The following is a 22,033-nucleotide window of genomic DNA, read 5'->3' on the forward strand; positions in this document are numbered from 1 at the left end:
TAAGTTGTATTTAGGGGATCTGGATAGAATATGTATTTAGGTGGCCTGGTCTGACGCCTGTGTCGCGGATGGGGAGGAGGGTGTCAGCACACTACGCTCACCCCCTTCTGCTCGGGTCCGGCGGCCGCTGCTCAGTGGTGGCTCGAGCTGTAGGCCGGATCCCGGGGGTTCTCGAGCGGCACTCCTCGCCCGTGAGTGAAAGGGGTTTGTTGGGTGTGGGAATTGGTTATTGTCCGTGACGCCACCCACGGTTGTGGTGATTTCACCACCGCTGCTCAATACGGGGGTCCCGGGGATGGTGATGCGGAGCAGCCAGGTGTTGTGTTGCCCCTCCGTGGGTAGGGGTTGGTGATCCTGGGGCCCGGTGATGGCTTGGGAGGTGCAGGGCCTGGTGGGCGCAGGGACGCGGGGGCAGCGCGGTGCCTTGCGGCACTGTGGTACTCACTCAGCCTGAGACGTTGACACAGTTTTTACGGTAAACCAAACGGCTGGTAAGACGGTCCCACGGACGGCTGCACTTGCTCTCCCGGTAGGTGACGGTGATGTCCCTTTTCCTAGCACCTTGGTGTACTTGTTGGTTGCGATGGGTCCCCACCGGTAACCCGCTTCCTGGCTTCAAGCTGGACCGGGGGAGCTCTACTCTTTGCCCGCAGGCGCTGGCCCTACGAAACTGGTGCCTTGGCGGTGGCGGTGTCTCTCTTACACTGGCTGGGCTGTTGCCTTCAATCGGGACTTGGTTGTTGGGGGATCTACGTCCCCTTCACTGACGGATTCGGCAAATTATGGCGACTCCAAGCCTTGCCGGGGTCCGAGAGGCCCCTGCCCTGGTGCTGACTGTCCTTCGGAACACTGCTCCAGACCGCCGGGCACACAGCCTACGGGGTCCTTCCAGGAACTTCCAAACGGTCCCCCTCCAGACAGTCACCGCCGTTGATGACCTTGCTGACCTGTCCTGCACACAGCTGGACTACTTCAGGCTTTTACACGCTCTTTCTGTTCTGTCACCACTCTTGCTTTCCTCCTTTACTACTTTTCTTCCTTCACTTTCACTTAGCTGTTTACTTTAGCCCTGTCTGGGCTACTCCTCCACTCCTTCCACTTCCTCCTCCCTGACTAGACTCCTGGGCTCAACTGCCTGGTTTCTCCCGCCTCAAGAGCTGTGTCCTCCTCGGTGGGCGGAGCCAACCGCCTGGCCCACCCCCTGGTGTGAATCATCAGCCTCTGGAGGAAGGCAACAAGGATTTTTGGTTAGCTTTGGTGTTCCTACCTGGGATGTAGGGTGTGGTGGTGTGTGACCTGTGTCCCCTGGCTTGCCCAGGGCGACACATTCCCCCTTAGCAAAATGCAGACCGTCCGCGGGCTGCCGTCCAACGCCGGTTTTATTTTTCTGTAAAAGATAACATAATAATAATATAACATATTTACATTTTTAATAATAACTCTTCCCTTAACGGGAGGCACATTTCTTTAACGTTGCATAACGGTTTACGGTTACGGTTTCCGCTCTCTCCCACCCAAGCAACCTGGCCCTGATGCTGCCCCTAAAGCCCAGGCAGCACCCCTTGACCCACAGTCCAGCACACGGTACCCGAGCGGGATCTGTCCTTTCCCTCCAGAGGGTAGCCACCGGTTCCTTTAGTGGCTGGGCCCCAGCCTGCTCTGCTCAGGGCCCTCCCTCCAACCTGCCTCTCCGGAGGCGGCATTGCGGAAAACGGTAACGGTAAACAACATATTTACAAGCCACTTAACGTTTGTGGTTGCCCTGCAAGTTCACGGGCTTGTCCATGGATAGTTCCCATGCAAAACTTTTAAACGGTCCCCACTGGGACAACGGTGCCGGCTCCAGCCGGTTGCAAATCACAAAGCAAATCAGGTGAGGTACTCGGTATCATTTTCATCATTCTTTCAAACTTTTAAACAAACAAAGTGGTGGTCCCAACGGGGACGGTGCTACGGGCATCCGCTGCCCTACTCCGGACTTTCAGGCTCCAGTGCTCCTTCCAAGGGAGGGGGTGCGGCGCTTGCTCGGGCCTCTGGGATGCCCCTCAGTTTAGCGTCCAGCGCGAACCACCGCCGCTCCCCACAGTGCCGGGTGTATTGCACGATGTCGCCCGGCATCAGGTTGCGGCCGGGATGCTCTTCAGGCAGGTGGGCATTCACATCCCGCCGGGCTACAAATACCTCGGCCTCCAGGCCCGGCTCGTAAATGAACCCGTAGCCCCGGCGGACATCAAACCGCCTCACCTGCCCCTCGTACAACGGACCCCGGACACGGAACGTTGCTTGCCGGAGGTTCTCTTTCTCCCGGATCGCTCTGGCCACCAGTTTGGCCTTCTTCCGCTCCCTCTCAGCGATCTCCAGGCCCAGCGGTACCGGCTCCCTATCCCAATACGGCGCTGCCGCCAGCGCCGGCGCACGGGTCGGGCCTCGCGGGACATCCTGGACGTTGCCCACTGTCAGGAATCTGGGCGGCATGTCCCGCGGTGTCTTGGCCTTGGGCGCTGCCTTGCAACAACAACCCGGCGCTACCTCAGCCGAGGTGTGGGGGATGGGCATAGGGGCTTTCCGCTGCTGGGCCTTCGGCTCAGAGCGGGTCATCGGCTCCGGCTCGGGGGGTTTTTCAGGGGATGCCTCTAGTTCCACTTTCTGCGTCTTCCACGGTAACACCTCCGGTGTGCCGCGGGCTCCGGCTACAGGTCGGCCCGCCTGGGCGGGGACGCTGGGTACTGCTATCGGTTGCGGTGGTAGCAGGCCTAGTGGCGGGGTCACGGCCTCCGGGACGGGTGGCGAGGGAGGCAGCGGGGGGAGAGGGCTTGGACCGGGCCCCACAGCCGCGATGACCGGCCCTTCAAGGGCATCGGGACGTGGGTCACTCACCCTCCCTTTCTCCGCCTCCTCCTCGCGTCTCCGCACGGTGGCTATAACATCCGCCATGTCGGCCTCCCACTCCTCCATGAGGAGCTGCATCCTGACCTGCAGCCTTTGGTAGAGCTGCGCGGTTCGGATCTCCACCCACGCCGCGGTTCCAGGCGCGGGGGCTACGGTGTCGCGGGACGGCATCCACATGATGGCTTCTCTTCCCAGGAACGGTATGTTTGCAGAGTCCTGGCGTCCCTGCTTTTATAGCTGCAGCTACATGCGTCCAGCCACCATCGCGTCCCCCTTAGCTCTTTCCGGCCCCTCCTCTCTCGGGGCGGGGTTTTGGCCTTCGCGCCTCTACTGCTCGAGAAGACGCTCGAGCGGGAACTTTTCGCGCCAAAGATGGCGGCTTCTGAAATTTTTCTGCCGGATACCTCCGGCGGTAACAAGGCGCACCTCTACCAGACGGCAGAGCGGTAAGATCCTGTTCGTGACGCCAAGTTGTCGCGGGCGGGGAGGAGGGTGTCAGCACACTACGCTCACCCCCTTCTGCTCGGGTCCGGCGGCCGCTGCTCAGTGGTGGCTCGAGCTGTAGGCCGGATCCCGGGGGTTCTCGAGCGGCACTCCTCGCCCGTGAGTGAAAGGGGTTTGTTGGGTGTGGGAATTGGATATTGTCCGTGACGCCACCCACGGTTGTGGTGATTTCACCACCGCTGCTCAATACGGGGGTCCCGGGGATGGTGATGCGGAGCAGCCAGGTGTTGTGTTGCCCCTCCGTGGGTAGGGGTTGGTGATCCCGGGGCCCGGTGATGGCTTGGGAGGTGCAGGGCCTGGTGGGCGCAGGTACGCGGGGGCAGCGCGGTGCCTTGCGGCACTGTGGTACTCACTCAGCCTGAGACGTTGACACAGTTTTTACGGTAAACCAAACGGCTGGTAAGACGGTCCCACGGACGGCTGCACTTGCTCTCCCGGTAGGTGACGGTGATGTCCCTTTTCCTAGCACCTTGGTGTACTTGTTGGTTGCGATGGGTCCCCACCGGTAACCCGCTCCCCGGCTTCAAGCTGGACCGGGGGAGCTCTACTCTTTGCCCGCAGGCGCTGGCCCTAAGAAACTGGTGCCTTGGCGGTGGCGGTGTCTCTCTTACACTGGCTGGGCTGTTGCCTTCAATCGGGACTTGGTTGTTGGGGGATCTACGTCCCCTTCACTGACGGATTCGGCAAATTATGGCGACTCCAAGCCTTGCCGGGGTCCGAGAGGCCCCTGCCCTGGTGCTGACTGTCCTTCGGAACACTGCTCCAGACCGCCGGGCACACAGCCTACGGGGTCCTTCCAGGAACTTCCAAACGGTCCCCCTCCAGACAGTCACCGCCGTTGCTGACCTTGCTGACCTGTCCTGCACACAGCTGGACTACTTCAGGCTTTTGCACGCTCTTTCTGTTCTGTCACCACTCTTGCCGTCCTCCTTTACTACTTTTCTTCCTCCACTTTCACTTAGCTGTTTACTTTAGCCCTGTCTGGGCTACTCCTCCACTCCTTCCACTTCCTCCTCCCTGACTAGACTCCTGGGCTCAACTGCCTGGTTTCTCCCGCCTCCAGAGCTGTGTCCTCCTCGGTGGGCGGAGCCAACCGCCTGGCCCACCCCCTGGTGTGAATCATCAGCCTCTGGAGGAAGGCAACAAGGATTTTTGGTTAGCTTTGGTGTTCCTACCTGGGATGTAGGGTGTGGTGGTGTGTGACCTGTGTCCCCTGGCTTGCCCAGGGCGACACACCTGTATATGGGGCCTGGTCTGAGGCCTGTATATAGGGGTTCTGATCTGAGGCCTGTATATAGGGGGCCTGGTCTGAAGCCTTTATTTAGGAGGCCTGGTTTGAGGCATTAGGGGCCTGATCTGAGGCCTGTATATAGGGGTTCTGACCTGAGGCCTGTATTTATGGGGCCTAATCTTAGGCATTAGGGGCCTATTCTGAGGCTTTAGGGGCCTGGCCTGAGGCCTGTATATAGGGGTTCTGATGTGTGGCCTGTATTTAGGGGGACTGGTCTGAGGCCTGTATATAGGGGTTCTGATGTGTGGCCTGTATTTAGGGGGACTGGTCTGAGGCCTAGATAGAGGGGTTCTGACCTGAGGCTTGTATTTAGGGGGCCTGGTGTGAGGCCTGTATACAGGGATTTTGACATGAGGCCTGTATTTAGGGGGTCTGGGTTAAGTTTATTTTTAGGAGGTCTGGTCTAGAACATTTATTTAGGGGGCCTGGTCTGAGGCCTATATATAGGGGTTCTGACCTGAGGCATTTATTTAGGGGGTTTGGTCGAAAGCCCTCTATTTAGGGGCTGTGGTCTCATCTCAAGTCTATGCCTAGTGTGGAATGGCCCAAGGTTGTATTTAGGGGTCTGGTCTGAAATCTTTAGCTAGGGGCAGATGGCCTGAGTTATTGTTAAGAAAGTGTAGCCTAAGTTTTTATTTAAAGGGTCTTGTCTGGGGGGTCTTTGTTAGCACGTTTGACATGAGTGTGTATTTAGAGGATGTGATCTGGAGTTTGTGTTTAGGGGGTCCAAGGCTGATTTTCTCAATTTTGAGGGTGTAGGCTGAAATTGTAATTAGGGGGACGAGTCTGATGTCTGCATTTAGGGAGTCTGGCCTGAGTTTGCCTTTAGGATGTTTGGACTGAGGTTTGTATTTAGGGGGCCTGGTCTGATAGTTGTGTTGGGGCTTTGAAGTTAGAGACCCTGATCTGGGATCTGTATTTAGGGATAAAGTCTGAGGCCTTAATTTAGGGGGTCTGGCTTTTATTTCTAGTTAGGACTAGTGATGAGTGAAAAGGACCATGCTCGGGTGCTTGGTACTCGTAGCGAGTAGTTTGACTCTTAGACGGGTTCGACTTGTGCCCCAAGTATAATGGAAGTCAATGGGGAACGTGAGCATTTTTCTGGTGGATCTTCTGGAAAAATGCTTGAGTTTCTTCTCATTGACTTCGATTATACGCAGTACATGAGTCGTGTCCATCTGAGCGTTCGACCTGCTCGTTTCGAACCCTCCTGAGGTAACTTCTCTAATACCGTATGTCCTATATCCAGGTGACATACTAATGTATGTGGTGAATTCCCGTATGTCAGCTTAGCAGCTCTGCAATTACTGTATATAAACCTGATTAGCTATCACCTCAATATAACCCATAGCCAATGATCTGCGCTTGGCGCCCCTCTAGCTAGATGGCCCACACCACCGCTGTTGACGGTCACCCTTCCAACAGTTTTACAATCCGCAGTAATTGGGTCCCGTCTCCATCTGTCAAAGAGTTAACCTCCTTGGTGCAGAATATGGCAGTAAATTTCCATCTATATATTGTCAATAACATGTTTGCAGCCATCGAGCCTGCTCGTAAGGTTTCCGCGTACCATATGTTGAGACTGCGGGGGTGTGCAATGATAAAAAGGTCCCTCGCACTAAGTACATGCCATCTGCTCAGTGACAGAATGGGCGGCAGGGTGCTGCTGACATAACCAATCAGCACGACAGCCGCAGGAGGAAAGGCTCAGCAAAACAGGTGATTTATGGATTTACAAGGCATTCGGTAAACAGCAGAGAAAGTGACGAGATCTCTATGGAGCTTATCAGCAGGACAGGTAGAACATGAATATTGATTTTATGCCAATGGCTTGGCTATAGCGTGCGGTCACCATGCTGCTAAGTACATGACATGGGGACTCAGGATCAGGTAATCTCAGGTGATCTGATACAAGTTTACAATCCTAAAGTGCCGCCACACAGTGCCCATAGAATAAAACCATGCTGCTATACAGTTCCCATAGGATAATTCTGTGCTGCCACACAGTGCCCATAGGATAATACCATGCTACTATGCAGTGCCCATAGTATCATACCATGCTGCAATGCAGTGACCATAGTATAATACCATGCTGCTATACAGTGCCCATAGTATAATACCTTGCTGCCATACAGTGTTCATAGTATAATACTGTGCTGCTATACAGTACCCATAGGATAATTCTGTGCTGCTATACAGTGCCCATAGGATAATTCTGTGCTGCTATACAGTGCCCATAGTATAGTACCATGCTGCTATACCGTGCCCATAGTATAATACCATCCTGCTATACAGTGCCCATAGTATAATACCATGCTGCTATACAGTACCCATAGGATAATACCATGCTGCTATATAGTGCCCATAGTATAATACCATGCTGCTATACAGTGCCCATAGATAATACCATGCTGCTATACAGTGCCCATAGTATAATACCATGCTGCTATACAGTACCCATAGGATAATACCATGATGCTATATAGTGCCCATAGTATAATACCATGCTGCTATATAGTGCCCATAGTATAACACCATGCACTTATCCAGTACCCATAGGATAATACCATGCTGCTATATAGTGCCCATAGGATAATACCATGCTGCTATATAGTGCCCATAGGATAATTTTCTGCTGCCATACAGTGCCTATAGGATAATACCATGCTGCCATACAGTGCCCATAGTATAATATTGTGCTGCCATACAGTGCCCATAGTATAATACTGTGCTGCAATACAGTGCACATGGGCGAATAACGTGCTGCCATACATTGCCCATAGGATAATATTGTGCTGCCATACAGTGCCCATAGTATAATACTGTGCTGCCATACAGTGCACATAATATAATAACATGCTGCTATACAGTGCCCATAATATAACACCGTGCTATCATTCAATGCCCATGATATTATACTGTGCCACAATACAGTGTCCATGGCATAATATTGTGCTGTCTACAGTACCCATAGTATACCATGCTGCCATACTGTGCCAATAATGCAATACTGTGCCACCATACAGTGGCCATAGTATAATACTATGCAGCCATCCAGTTCCCATACTATAAAACCGTGCTGTCATACAGTGCCAATACTATAATATTGGGCCACCATGCAGTGTTCATAGTGTAATATTATGCCCCCCATACTGTGCCTATAGCATAATACCGTGCTGCCATACAGTGCCCATAGTGTAGTACCGTGCTGCCATACAGTGCCAATAGTATAGTATTGTACCACCATACACTGCTCATAATGTAACGCTGTGCCCCAAATACAGTGTCCATAGTATAATACCATGCCACCATATAGTGCCTATAATACAATACCGTGCCGCCATACAGTGAACCTAGTATAATACCATGGTGCCATTCAGTGCCCAAATTACAGCTCCATAGATAACATTACCTAACAATGCTGTACTCATGTTCCCAAGTAATTTTTATCTCACAATTAACTCCATGAAAATTAATCTCTGAAAACAATGGTGGAATTGTTTTTTTTTTCTTTTCATTGGATTTTTTTTCCGTTTTTCAGTACATTATATGGTTAAATTAATAACATTTTTAAAATCTACAACTCTTCCTGCAAAAAACAAGCCCTCATACATCTATGTTGATGCAAAAAATAGCAGCGGTCAGCTGTGTCGCAATCTGGAAGTTTACGGTTTCCCTGCAGCACCCCCGCAGGAGAGATGAAGAATTACACAGTTTCCATTGAAATGCTTAGATTGTCCTTGTAGTGTATGGACGTGCTGGGTCCTCCAGAGAGAGCGGTGCTGTTTGTGGCTCGTACCCTCCGTTCTCCAGCATGTAAAGCCGCACTGAGAGGAGGCTGGTGCCTGGATTGTGCGGGGACCGGGATATTACTGATTCCGCGCACATATGGCACGGGTATTTGCTCCATCTGCTCAGTGTGTTTGGGTTTATAACTAGGTGCTAATTACTTACTGTTGTTCTTTGTTTTTTTTAGTGCAGTAATTTATTGTCATTGTCTGAAGACATTACTGTCATGTTGGCTTATTTTTAATATTTTTTTTCACTCCTGAGACGCTAAAAATACATTGTACATTGTGAGATTTGATAAATGGGTCACCGGATGTTCTGCTGCTGGACCCATTGATCGGGTGTAAAGAGGCAGTAGGTGATCAGTTGTACTACAACGCCCCCACACGGATAAAGAAGTATTACACAGCGTTAAGAAGGGCAAGTGAGCCCTATAAGGGTGAACAAGCCGATGACAATCTGGAGGGGGCTAGGGTCTGAAGGGGTTAATGATTGGAACGCAGAAGTGTGCATTCTATGGGGTTATGGGATTGGTGGAAAGGGGGGCAGTTGTGATTGGGGGGATAGGGTAGGAGGCTGGCTGATCAGGGGGGTATATAGGTGGGGTGAAGGAGTGGTTACCTCCTCTTGCTGCAGGAAGATCAGCGTGGCCCACCCACCCGCCCTAATTAATTGTAAAAAAAAAACCAAAAAAAAACCAGAACAGAAAAAGAAAAAGTAATAATAATTATATATAATATACAGTCATATGAAAAAGTTTGGGCACCCCTATTAATGTTAACCTTCTTTCTTTATAACAATTTGGGTTTTTGCAGCAGCTATTTCAGTTTCATATATCTAATAACTGATGGACTGAGTAATATTTCTGGATTGAAATGAGGTTTATTGTACTAACAGAAAATGTGCAATCCACATTTAAACAAAATTTGACCTGTGCAAAAGTATGGGCACCCTTATCAATTTCTTGATTTGAACACTCCTAACTACTTTTTACTGACTTACTAAAGCACTAAATTGGTTTTGTAACCTCATTGAGCTTTGAACTTCATAGGCAGGTGTATCCAATCATGAGAAAAGGTATTTAAGGTGGCCACTTGCAAGTTGTTCTCCTATTTGAATCTCCTATGAAGAGTGGCATCATGGGCTCCTCAAAACAACTCTCAAATGATCTGAAAACAAAGATTATTCAACATAGTTGTTCAGGGGAAGGTACAAAAAGTTGTCTCAGAGATTTAAACTGTCAGTTTCCACTGTGAGGAACATAGTAAGGAAATGGAAGAACACAGGTACAGTTCTTGTTAAGCCCAGAAGTGGCAGGCCAAGAAAAATATCAGAAAGGCAGAGAAGAAGAATGGTGAGAACAGTCAAGGACAATCCACAGACCACCTCCAAAGACCTGCAGCATCATCTTGCTGCAGATGGTGTCACTGTGCATCGGTCAACAATACAGCGCACGTTGCACAAGGAGAAGCTGTATGGGAGAGTGATGCGAAAGAAGCCGTTTCTGCAAGCACGCCACAAACAGAGTCGCCTGAGGTATGCAAAAGCACATTTGGACAAGCCAGTTACATTTTGGAAGACGGTCCTGTGGACTGATGAAACAAAGATTGAGTTGTTTGGTCATACAAAAAGGCGTTATGCATGGAGGCAAAAAAACACGGCATTCCAAGAAAAGCACTTGCTACCCACAGTAAAATTTGGTGGAGGTTCTATCATGCTTTGGGGCTGTGTGGACAATGGCGGCACCGGGAATCTTGTTAAAGTTGAGGGTCGCATGGATTGAACTCAGTATCAGCAGATTCTTGACAATAATGTGCAAGAATCAGTGACGAAGTTGAAGTTACGCAGGGGATGAATATTTCAGCAAGACAATGATCCAAAACACCGCTCCAAATCTACTCAGGCATTCATGCAGAGGAACAATTACAATGTTCTGGAATGGCCATCCCAGTCCCCAGACCTGAATATCATTGAACATCTGTGGGATGATGTGAAGCGGCTGTCCTTGCTCGGCGACCATCAAACTTAACTGAACTGGAATTGTTTTGTAATCCGGAATGGTCAAATATACCTTCATCCAGGATCCAGGAACTCATTAAAAGCTACAGGAAGCGACTAGAGGCTATGATTTCTGCAAAAGGAAGATCTACAAAATATTAATGTAACTTTTATGTTGAGGTGCCCATACTTATGCACCGGTCAAATTTTGTTTAAATGCGGATTGCACATTTTCTGTTAGTACAATAAACCTCATTTCAATCCAGAAATATTACTGAGTCCATCAGTTATCAGATATATGAAACTGAAATAGCAAAAACCCAAATTGTTATAAAGAAAAAAGGTTAACATTAATAGGGGTGCCCAAACTTTTTCATATGACTCTATATACATGTATAAAAAAAAAAGAAAAGAAAAATAAATAAAAATATATAAATAAAAAGATAAGAACGGGAAGATTTGTTTGTCACACGGGGTGATAGGTCCGCTGTCAGAGGCTGGGAGTACCGATACTCGGTTGGTGGTACGAAGCCACTCAGGGGTAGTGACTTCGTAAGAAATTGGGAACTTGTGGGCGTAGGTCCTGCAGGTTCGGGGGAGGGGTATTTAACAATGGAACGTTAATACCTCACACCTCGGGTCGGTTTTGGTCACGGCCGAGGTGGTCCCTTGGGCCGGTTTTAGGATACGGCCAGGGAATAGGAAGAATTGGTTGCTTCTGGGACGGACCTATCGGTGTTTGGTTTGTGGTGTTTGGAATGTATATAAATATCAGTTATGGTTTTAATTAAAGGGGCGGCATGTTGAGCCGCGGGAAAGATATATCTATATATATAATTGCCTTATTCTGTCTCTGTCTGTCTTGCTCCAAAATTGTGTCCTTACAGTGACAACCGTCGGATTGGCCGCTGGGCTCGGCCTGACCCCGCCCCCACACACGGATTGGCGGCTCGGCCTGGCCCCGCCCCCCACATGGATTAACCGTTTTTGCAGGCCCGCCCCCCGCACGCGATGCCCGTTAGGCCACGCCCCCCACACGCGATGCCCGCTAGGCCACGCCCCCCGCACGCGATGCCCGCTAGGCCACGCCCCCACACGCGATGCCCGCTAGGCCACGCCCCCCGCACGCGATGCCCGCTAGGCCACGTCCCCCGCACACGATGCACATTCGGCCACGCCCTCTGCACACGTTGAGCACCTGTACACCACTACCCAGGACTACTCCTCCCAGGACAACAACTCCCATTATACTCCTCCTATTATACTCCTCTCTGAGGGGTTCGCAGCATGGGGGATGGAGCACGATGGGGAGTGCAGCATGGGGGATGGAGCACGATGGGGGGTGCAGCATGGGGGGTGGACCACGATGGGGGGTGCCCAGAATGGGGGATGGACCACGATGGGGGGTGCGCAGCATGGGGGATGGAGCACGATGGGAGGTGCAGCATGGGGGACAGAGCACGATAGGGGGTGCGCAGCATGGGGGATGGAGCACGATGGGGGGTGCGCAGCATGGGGGATGGAGCACGATGGGGGGTGCGTAGCATGGGGGATGGAGCACGATGGGGAGTGCAGCATGGGGGATGGCGCACGATGGGGGGTGCAGCGTGGGGGATGGAGCACGATGGGGGGTGCAGCGTGAGGGATGGAGCACGATGGGGGGTGCCCAGAATGGGGGGATGAAACACGATGGGGGGTGCGCAGCATGGGGGATGGAGCACGATGGGGGGTGCGCAGCATGGGGGGATGGAGCATGATGGGCGGTGCGCAGCATGGGGGATGGAGCACGATCGGGGGTGCGCAGCATGGGGGATGGAGCACGATGGGCGGTGCGCAGCATGGGGGATGGAGCACGATGGGGGGTGCGCAGCATGGGGGATGGGGCACGATGGGGGGTGCGCAGCATGGGGGATGGAGCACGATGGGGGGTGCACAGCATGGGGGATGGAGCACGATGGGGGGTGCACACCCCCCCCAAAACACCCACACACACACCGCCACACACGCACCATACAACATACCACACACACACTGGGAACGACAAACACCGCCCTACACAGACACCCACACACACAGACAATGCCGCACACACAGAACACCCAACACACAAACACCGCGGCACACACAAATATACGCACATACCACGCAACACAGACATTGCACAAAACATACCTCCCCCAAAACACACACACGCACCCCACACTCACACAAACCGCGCAACACACACAGCACCACACACACACAACGCTACAGACACACAGCGCTCCACAAACAACGCAACACACAAACAACACCGCTCTCACCCCCCGCCACACCCAGACAACACCCAGAACATGTACAGCGCCCTACACAAACACTTGGTAACTACACACAACAACATCTATATATATATATAACAAAAATCATACATTAACTACACAATACGTAAATTCTAGAATACCCGATGCGTAGAATCGGGCCACCTTCTAGTATATATATATATACTTGTTAATTAAAGCTGTGGCCATTCGTCCAATGGAAGTTGTCTTGTCATTATTTATAAATATAGTGATTAAGTGGGTATAATTTATGAAGACAGAAGTATCCCTCATAGATATGTCAGGTCTTCACTTTCCACCTTGTTTGGCGCATAGACTTCTTTTATGGGTTGTTTGTCGTGAGGTCTCCAGAATTTGTGCAATATCTTTGCAGGGGGAGCAACCCTAGCCCCTGGACTATTTACCCCCCACCTCCCATGGAGACAACAGCCTATTAATGAAAGTGCAGAGTGTCAGACCGCCCAATCTGATATTTATAATATATTTTAAGGATTGGTCATCAATACACAAGTGGACGACCAATTAAAAAAAAAAAAAAATCTAAAAAGTCATTATAGCGTGATAAAAAAAAAATAGGATACCCATCTCTACATAAAGATTATTTGTGGGATATTCTCTATTTCTACTTTTTTTTTTTTTTGATCAAACTTAATCAATAAGATGTTTTGAAAAAGTTAAAATATACTTTGTGTATCAAACCCTCACAATTTGCAAGATCTTTGTTTGCTCTAAAGGGGGCTTTACACGCTAGCGACGTCGCTGTGGCCGCCGAACAATCCCTCCTTCAAAGGGGAGGTGCGTTCGGCGTCACAGCGGCGTCACTAAACGGCCGCCCAATAGCAGAGGAGGGGCGGAGATGAGCGGCCGGAACATGCCGCCCACCTCCTTCCTTCCTCATTGCCGGTGGACGCAGTTAGGATGATGTTCGTCGTTCCTGCGGTGTCACGCACAGTGATGTGTGATGCCGCAGAAACGACGAACAACCAGCGGCATGTGTGTCGCCCTGGGCAAGCCAGGGGACACAGGTCACACACCACCACACCCTACATCCCAGTTAGGAACACCAAAGCTAAACAAAAATCCTTGTTGCCTTCCTCCAGAGGCTGATGAGTCACACCAGGGGGTGGGCTAGGCGGTTGGCTCCGCCCACCTAGGAGTTCACAGCTCTGGAGGCGGGAGAAACCAGGCAGTTAGAACTCAGGGAGAGCTTGAGTAAACAGCTAAGATGAGTTAAGGAAGTGAAAGTAGAAGCGGAGTAAAGTGGTAAAGGAGGAAAGCAAGAGTGGTGACAGAACAGAAAGAGTGTGCAGAAGCCTGAAGTAGTCCAGCTGTGTGCAGGACAGGTCAGCAAGGTCAGCAACGGCGGTGACTGTCTGGAGGGGGACCGTTTGGAAGTTCCTGGAAGGACCCCGGAGGCTGTGTGCCCGGCGGTCTGGAGCAGTGTTCCGAAGGACAGTCAGCACCAGGGCAGGGGCCTCTCGGACCCCGGCAAGGCTTGGAGTCGCCAGAATTTGCCAAATCCGTCAGTGAAGGGGACGTAGATCCCCCAACAACCAAGTCCCGATTGAAGGCAACAGCCCAACCAGAGTAGGAGAGACACCGCCACCGCCAAGGCACCAGTTTCTCAGGGCCAGCGCCTGCGGGCAAAGAGTAGAGCTCCTCCGGTCCAGCTTGAAGCCGGGGAGCGGGTTACCGGTGGGGACCCATCGCAACCAACAAGTACACAAAGGTGCTAGGAAGAGGGACATCACCGTCACCTACTGGGAGAGCAAGTGCAGCCGTCCGTGGGACCGTCTTACCAGCCGTTTGGTTTACCGTAAAAACTGTGTCAACGTCTCAGGCTGAGTGAGTACCACAGTGCCGCAAGGCACAGCGCTGCCCCCGCGTCCCTGCGCCCACCAGGCCCTGCACCCCCCAAGCCATCACCGGGCCCCGGGATCACCAACCCCTACCCACGGAGGGGCAACACAACACCTGGCTGCTCCGCATCACCATCCCCGGGATCCCCATCCAGAGCAGCGGTGGTGCAATCACCACAACCGTGGGTGGCGTCACGGACAATAAACAATCCCCACACCCAACCAATCCCTTTCACTCACGGGCGAGGAGTGCCGCTCGAGAAACCCCCGGGATCCGGCCCACAGCTCGAGCCACCACTGAGCAGCAACCGCTGGATCCAAGCAGAAGGGGTGAGCGTAGTGTGCTGACACCCTCCTCCCCGCCCGCGACACATGCACCACCAACGACATTATGATTTGGAGCGACGTGTCAACTATCATCAATTTTTGCCGTTTTTGCGATCATTGATCGTCGCTCCTAACTGTCACACTCTGCGATGTCGCTAACGACGCCGGATGTGCGTCACAAACACCGTGACCCCGACGATATATCGTTAGCGACGATAAGGGTGCTTTACACGCTGCGACATCGCTAACGATATATCGTCGGGGGTCCCGGTGGTTGTGACGCACATCCGGTGCCGTTAGCGACATCGCAGCGTGTGACAGCTAGGAGCGACGATCAACGAGCACAAAAACGGCAAAAATCGATGATTGTTGACACGTCGCTCCAAATCATAATGTCGTTGGTGTTTCATTCCGCAGGTTGTTCGTCGTTCCTGCGGCAGCACACATCGCTGTGCGTGACACCGCAGGAATGACGAACATCTCCTTACCTGCGTCCACCGGCAATGAGGAAGGAAGGAGGTGGGCGGCATGTTCCGGCCGCTCATCTCCGCCCCTCCGCTTCTATTGGACGGCCGTTTAGTGACATCGCTGTGACGCCGAACGCACCTCCCCCTTGAAGGAGGGATTGTTCGGCGGTCACAGCAACGTCGCTGCACAGGTATGTGCGTTTGACGCTGCCGTAGCGATATTGTTTGCTACGGCAACGATCAACACATGTCGCACGAACGACGGGGGCGGGTGCTATCGTTCGCGACATCGCTAGCAATCGCTAGCAATGTCGCAGCGTGTAAAGCACCCTTTAGTGAACGGCAACACTCTTCTTTATCTAGAGGCTTAAAGATCGGGGACTTCTCACAGCTGAAACGTTGCTATAATTTCATTCTAGTCTGAACAATTGTGTGTTAATAAATGTTAAAACTTATCTTGATATGTTGTAGGCCCGGTTCAGGAGTGTTGATTGGAGGGGGTCTTGTCCCTGAGAACTCTGCAGATCACTCAAAGAAACGTGCATGGACCCATAGACCTTCTAGGGAGCCTTTATACCATTCCGCATGGAGGCAACTTGGGCATGTGCCAATTAGTCACTTTGCTTTGACCACAGAATTTGGATACTAGGACTAGAAATCTGAACCTTTTGTAGATGGTGAATGTAAGACAAGTTATGTCTTTAGTCAGATGCCTAGGCACAGATAGCGATATCACATGAGATAATTTACAGGAAAATTTGTGCCAGTTTTATAATAACTCAGCTCAACATGTTCCTGGCTTGTTGCGCCTCATTAGCATAAAACAGTACAACTGAATTATTTCAATGTTTTTTGTTGAGCTTAGTGGGGTTGACTAAGCGCTCATCCCATCCACTCCCTACCTGGGGCCTATTCCATGGTCAGCCAGGGTCAGGTATCCTGCTTGGTGCATAGGTGCAGAACCTATCTAGGGTGGTGAGGAAAGCCAAGGGTAGATTTAGTCAGGGGTCACCATCTCCCCCTTACCTAGACACAGGGTTTCAAACCTCACCTTTCACCATTCACTTTTTACTTCCCCGTACCTAGTGTGACAGATCATTTACAGTAGGAAAAGTTTTTCTATTTCCATAATAACTCAGCTCAGCATGTTCCTGGCTTGTTGCACCTCATCAGCATAAAACAGTACAACTGAATTATTTCAATGTTTTTTTCCCAACTATTTCCAGACATATTATTGCATAATTGATCATCCCTTATACTTCATGATATATTATTGGGTAGTATTAATTTTATTTTTATGTTTCAGCCCCTTGGCTTTGGCCAGAGTATTTGGATACTAGGACTAGCAATCTATACCTTTCTATATAGTGAACTTAAGCCATGTTATATCTCTGGTCACTGAAACTGGTATGATAAATCTGCCATGTGTGTTTGTTCCCTGGTAGCAATCACATGTGATCATGTCACGGGCTGTCGTTTCCGGCTGTAGAAAGTTGTAGCATTTGGCTTCACAAGATGCTCCCTGACTTTCCCTGTTTCCCTGCTTGGGATTTATCCCTTTCTCTTTAGGACCCTGCGGATTTCCACACCTTTTCAGCTGTTTTTCATCAGCACTTCCTTGCTGTCTTTATATACCCTCATTCCCCCTTACTCTGTGCTGGTGATAGGTCTAATACAAGCCTTAATAAGTCTTCAGTGCAAGCAGACGGCTTGTATTCATCTGGAGAAGCTTTGTTTTCGTTGCAGTTCCTCTCCCTGACTCCTCCGGAGATAAGTTATTAGTTTACTTTCCCCGTTTGTTATCCCTGTGTCTTCTTTAGAGCTTAGTGGGGTTGACTAAGCGCTCATCCCATCCGCTCCCTACCTGGGACCTATTTCAGTATTTCAGGGTCAGCCAGAGTCAGATATCCAGCTCGGCGCGTTGATGCAGAACCTATCTAGGGTGGTGAGGAATGCCAGGGGTAGATTTAGTCAGGGATCACTATCTTCCCCCTTACCTAGACACTGGGTTACCCTTACAATTCACCATTCGTTTTTTACTTCCCCACACCTAGCGTGACAGATCATTTACAGAAGGAAAATTTGTTCTAGTTCTATAATAACTCATATCAGCATGTTCCTGGCTTGTTGCGCATCATCAGCATAAAACAGTACAACTGAATTATTTCAATGGTTTTTTTCCAACCATTTCCAGACATATTATTGCATAATTGATCATCCCTTATATTTCATTAGATATTCTTGGGTAGTATTAATTTTATTTTTATATTTCAGCCTCTTGGCTTTGGCCAGAGTATTTGGATACTAGTGCTAGAAATCTAAATCTTTCTATATGGTTATCCTTAGCCATGTTATATCTCTGGTCAGATGCCTACAGTAGTCACAGAAACTGGTATGATAAATCTGCCATGTGTGTTTGTTCCCAGGTAGTGATCACATGTGTCGTTTTCGAATGTAGAAAGTTGCAGCTTTTGACTTCACAAGCTGCTCCCTGACTTTCCCTTTTTCTCTACTTGGGATTTATCCCTTTCTCTTTAGGACCCTGCGGATTTCCTCACCTTTTCAGCTGTTTTTCATCAGCACTTCTCTTGCTGTCTTTATATACTCACATTCCCCCTTACTCTGTGTTGGTGATAGGTCTAATACCCTTAACCAGTCTTTAGTGCAAGCAGTCAGCTTGCATTCATCTGGAGAAACTTTGGTTTCGTTGCAGTTCCTCTCCCTGACTCCTCTGGAGAGAAGTTATTAGTGTACTTTCCCCCTGTTTATTATCCCTGTGTCTTGTTTAGAGCTTAGTGGGGTTGACTAAGCGCTCATCCCATCCGCTCCCTACCTAGGGCCTATTTCAGTATTTCAGGGTCAGCCAGGGTCAGATATCCAGCTCGGCGCGTTGATGCAGAACCTATCTAGGGAGGTGAGGAAAGTCAGGGGTAGATTTAGTCAGGGATCACTATCTTCCCCCTTACCTAGACACTGGGTTACCCTTACATTTCACCATTCGTTTTTTACTTCCCCGCACCTAGCGTGACAGTTCATTTACAGAAGAAAAATTTGTTCTAGTTCTATAATAACTCAGCTCAGCATGTTCCTGGCTTGTTGCGCATCATCAGCATAAAACAGTACAACTGAATTATTTCAATGTTTTTTTTCCAACCATTTCCAGACATATTATTGCATAATTGATCATCCCTTATATGTCGTGATATATTCTTGGGTAGTATTAATTTTATTTTTAGGTTTATGTATGTATTTTTTACTCATGTAATGTTTTTTTGTTTTTGTTGACAGATGGACCGTACGGGCTACGTGTCATCTCAGACAAGGGATTTAAGGTTGGAGAGGTCTTCACTATTTCCAATGGAGAATCTGTTCGTTTTGACTGTTCTGCGGACTCCAATCCCCCAAATACCTGTGCCTGGATCCAGAGGGGCAACAACTCCACCGAGATAGTCAATTATGGACCTTACTTCAAGCTCCTCTCTGAGAAAGTCAGGCAAAAAACTGTGGATTACCTGTGCCGGGCGTACAACAACATAACCGGGAAAGGGGAAGAGACGCAGTTTACAGTCATCATCACACCCATAGGTATGAATTATTGGGGGGCTTTTAGGAGTTTAGTGAACTCAGTAAATGTTCACCCTTTTTAAGGGGTTTTTATTTTCAGCTTATTACCCACCGCTGCTGTCTAGCTTGTAAGCACTGCACTGAGGTTGGCCAGGATTAAGAGATAACCGCGCACTTAAAGGGAACCTGTCACCGGATGTTTATAATACTCACCTAACGCTTGGTGCGTATTATATGCAGGGCAGATCAAACTGCGCCTGTGCAGGACCTCAATGTCGGCTATTATGGATGACGTAGGATGCGTGATCCACACTAGCTTCAGAAGAAAGCGGACAAAGATGACCGAAAGAGGAGGCGCGGACCTGGAGAACGGAGACGCCCTTCCAACCAGTCTGCTCCGCACCAACCGTTAGGTGAGTATTATAAACATCCGGTGACAGGTTCCCTTTAAGTGACTCTTCCAAGGTTAACAAAAGTGCTTGCATGCCAAATAGAAAAGAGCTTGTAAGCACTGCACAAGTTATGTAGTCTGGTCGGTTTCCAAAAACATAGCCTATGACGCTCTCGGGGTCCAGAAGTGTGAGTGTGCAAAATTTTGTGGCTGTAGCTGCGACGGTGCAGATGCCAATCCCGGACATACATACACACATACACACACACATACACACATTCAGCTTTATATATTAGATTATCAGTCATTGTACAGGAGGTGAGCTGTGACATCACATATTGTGACTGGTGGACACTGTGTTATCTACTATATATAGAGGTGTTATCAGTCATTGTACAGGAGGGGGAAGAGGTGAGCTGTGACATTACCTATTGTGAATGGTGGATCATATGTTACCGCCTGTATATAGAGGTGTTATCAGTGATTGTACAGAAGGGGAGGAGGTGGGCTGTGACATCATCTATTGTGAATGGTGGATCCAGTAATATCTACTCTATTTAGAGGTGTTATAAGTTATTGTCTACCGCCCCTGTAGCAGTCGAACCGCTTGGATCTGAGGTTGCTGTGGCTCGAGGGTCTCCGGACCCAGGGACTTATGGCCACTCGAAAATGAAAGGGGGTTATTTACAGGGGATTAGTGTTCATGACGCCATCTGTGGTCCGCGGTAAGGGGAGTACCGCCGCTGCTGATGGTAGTACCTGGGGTAGATGCAGCGGGGAAGCCAGATGATGTTCCCTCCACGGGTAGGGGAGGCCCCAGGACTATGGATGGTGGAGGCGTAGGGGAGCGTGGTGCAGGCCAGGCGGGCAGACTCAGGGGAGGGCAGCGTACTCACTCAGGCCGTATGGATGTTGGGGCAACCATTAAGCAGACTCTGACACAGGAGTAAACCAAGTCTCTTGGTGCCGCTGCCACTCTGGGGAGCTCGTCCGGGAATCCGTTCCCGCTGGTATTGCTGGCGGTCTGGAGCCTGCCTCCATGCACTTGTGTTTAGATTTTTAGTTTAGTTTTCTGAGTGACCCCTCGGCCTGAAGCTGTCAGGGTCCAGCTCCCTATGGTTAAATAGAGGAGCTGTGGTCTCGATGGCTGACACTTGGGATCTCAGTGGGCCGCATAAGCTGGAAAGCCCTATCCCCCTCGTTGTGTTGTTGCCTTTGATCTCTGAGGTCTTGGGGAAAGTTCATAAAGAGACTATCCTCCATAGGGGAATTATCAGGTTGCGTGAAGCTACTCCCTGATCTAGGGTCCAGTACCCCGCCGTGCTTGGTACCGGTTCGGTTACTTGATTTTCCGGTGCCGACCGTTCTCCAAAACTAAGTCTGGGCACCCTTCTCTAATACCCTGCGACCGGGTCTCTGACTCCTCCGGTCCCAGACCACCGTCTGCGACCCAACCAAAGTCTCCCAGGGAGCTACAACTCCCCAGCTCCTCACTAATTGAGGGCTACTCTAAGACTCACTATGTCCCTCCCACCAGTCTGCCTGACCCCTAGGCGGGTGGCCCTGTTCCAGCTAGACCACCCACTGGTGTGCCTGACAGGGTGGGGTGTGTGGTGTGGTTAGGATTTGAATGCTGATGGAAGCAATACCAAAGGTTAGGATCCCAGAACCATGGAGGGTGAGTTCTGCACCATAAGAAAAAGGAGTGAAGTTCTCTGTGACACCCTGATAAGATCAGGGGCGTCACAATTGTACAGAAGTAGGAGGAGGAGGTAAGCTGTGACATCATCTATTGTGAATAGCGGATGCGTTATTATCTAGAGGTGTTATCTCTAATTGACATCCTGTATGTGATGATAATGAGACTGCTGAAAAGTCATCTGTACAGAATAGGAAGTATGAGTCTAGTATTATGCTTAAATGGTTAGTGTTTAAATGGCAAGATTTCTGAATATTTTTCATTTAGATTTAAAAAAAAAAAACAAAAACAAAAAACAACAAATGAAATTGAATTGTAGACTAACATTTACATCAATTTCAACACAAATAATTAATGAAACTTGTGGTTGGGTGGCCCTGCCCTCTCTTGATTGACCTTGCACACCTTTCTCTGCATTTTTGAAACATACAAATCAGTGGCAAAGGGCGGCACGGTGGCTCAGTGGTTAGCAATGCAGTCTTGTGGTGGCTCAGTGGTTAGCACTGCAGTCTTGCAGCGCTGAGGTCCTGGGTTCAAATCCCACCAAGGACAACATCTGCAAGGAGTTTGTATGTTCTCCCCGTGTTTGCGTGGGTTTCCTCCGGGTTCTCCGGTTTCCTCCCACACTCCAAAGACATACAAATAGGGAATTTAGATTGTGAGCCCCAATGGGGACAGTGTTCCTGATGTATGTGAAGCGCTGCGGAATATGTTAGCGCTATATAACAATAAAGATTTATTTATTTAAGGGCAGAAATTCTAGCACTTGTCAAATTTGCAATTTTTGTTTATTTTTTTTCACAAATTCCCTGCAATTGATTAAATTCTGAAATTCTGACTTCCCGCAGCCGCCATGAGAGAGCGCTGAGGACGGAGCTCACGGCACACGGTTTATACATTGAGCTTAACGTGAACCTGACAGCGGATACTTGCTGCC

General features: G+C 50.0%; 1 protein-coding gene across 1 annotated transcript in view; it reads left to right on the forward strand.

Moving 5' to 3' along the window:
* Positions 1–22,033, forward strand: part of HEPACAM2 (HEPACAM family member 2) — a 194,002-nt gene that overhangs the window by 105,594 nt on the left and 66,375 nt on the right. Inside the window, exon 4 of the mRNA XM_075315658.1 lies at positions 18,731–19,027. Within this exon, the coding sequence (XP_075171773.1) occupies positions 18,731–19,027 (297 nt within the window). The remainder of the gene's footprint in view (positions 1–18,730; positions 19,028–22,033) is intronic.

The sequence above is a fragment of the Anomaloglossus baeobatrachus genome, chromosome 6 (genome assembly GCF_048569485.1).
Source record: "Anomaloglossus baeobatrachus isolate aAnoBae1 chromosome 6, aAnoBae1.hap1, whole genome shotgun sequence".
In the NCBI taxonomy this organism is placed as follows: domain Eukaryota; kingdom Metazoa; phylum Chordata; class Amphibia; order Anura; family Aromobatidae; genus Anomaloglossus; species Anomaloglossus baeobatrachus.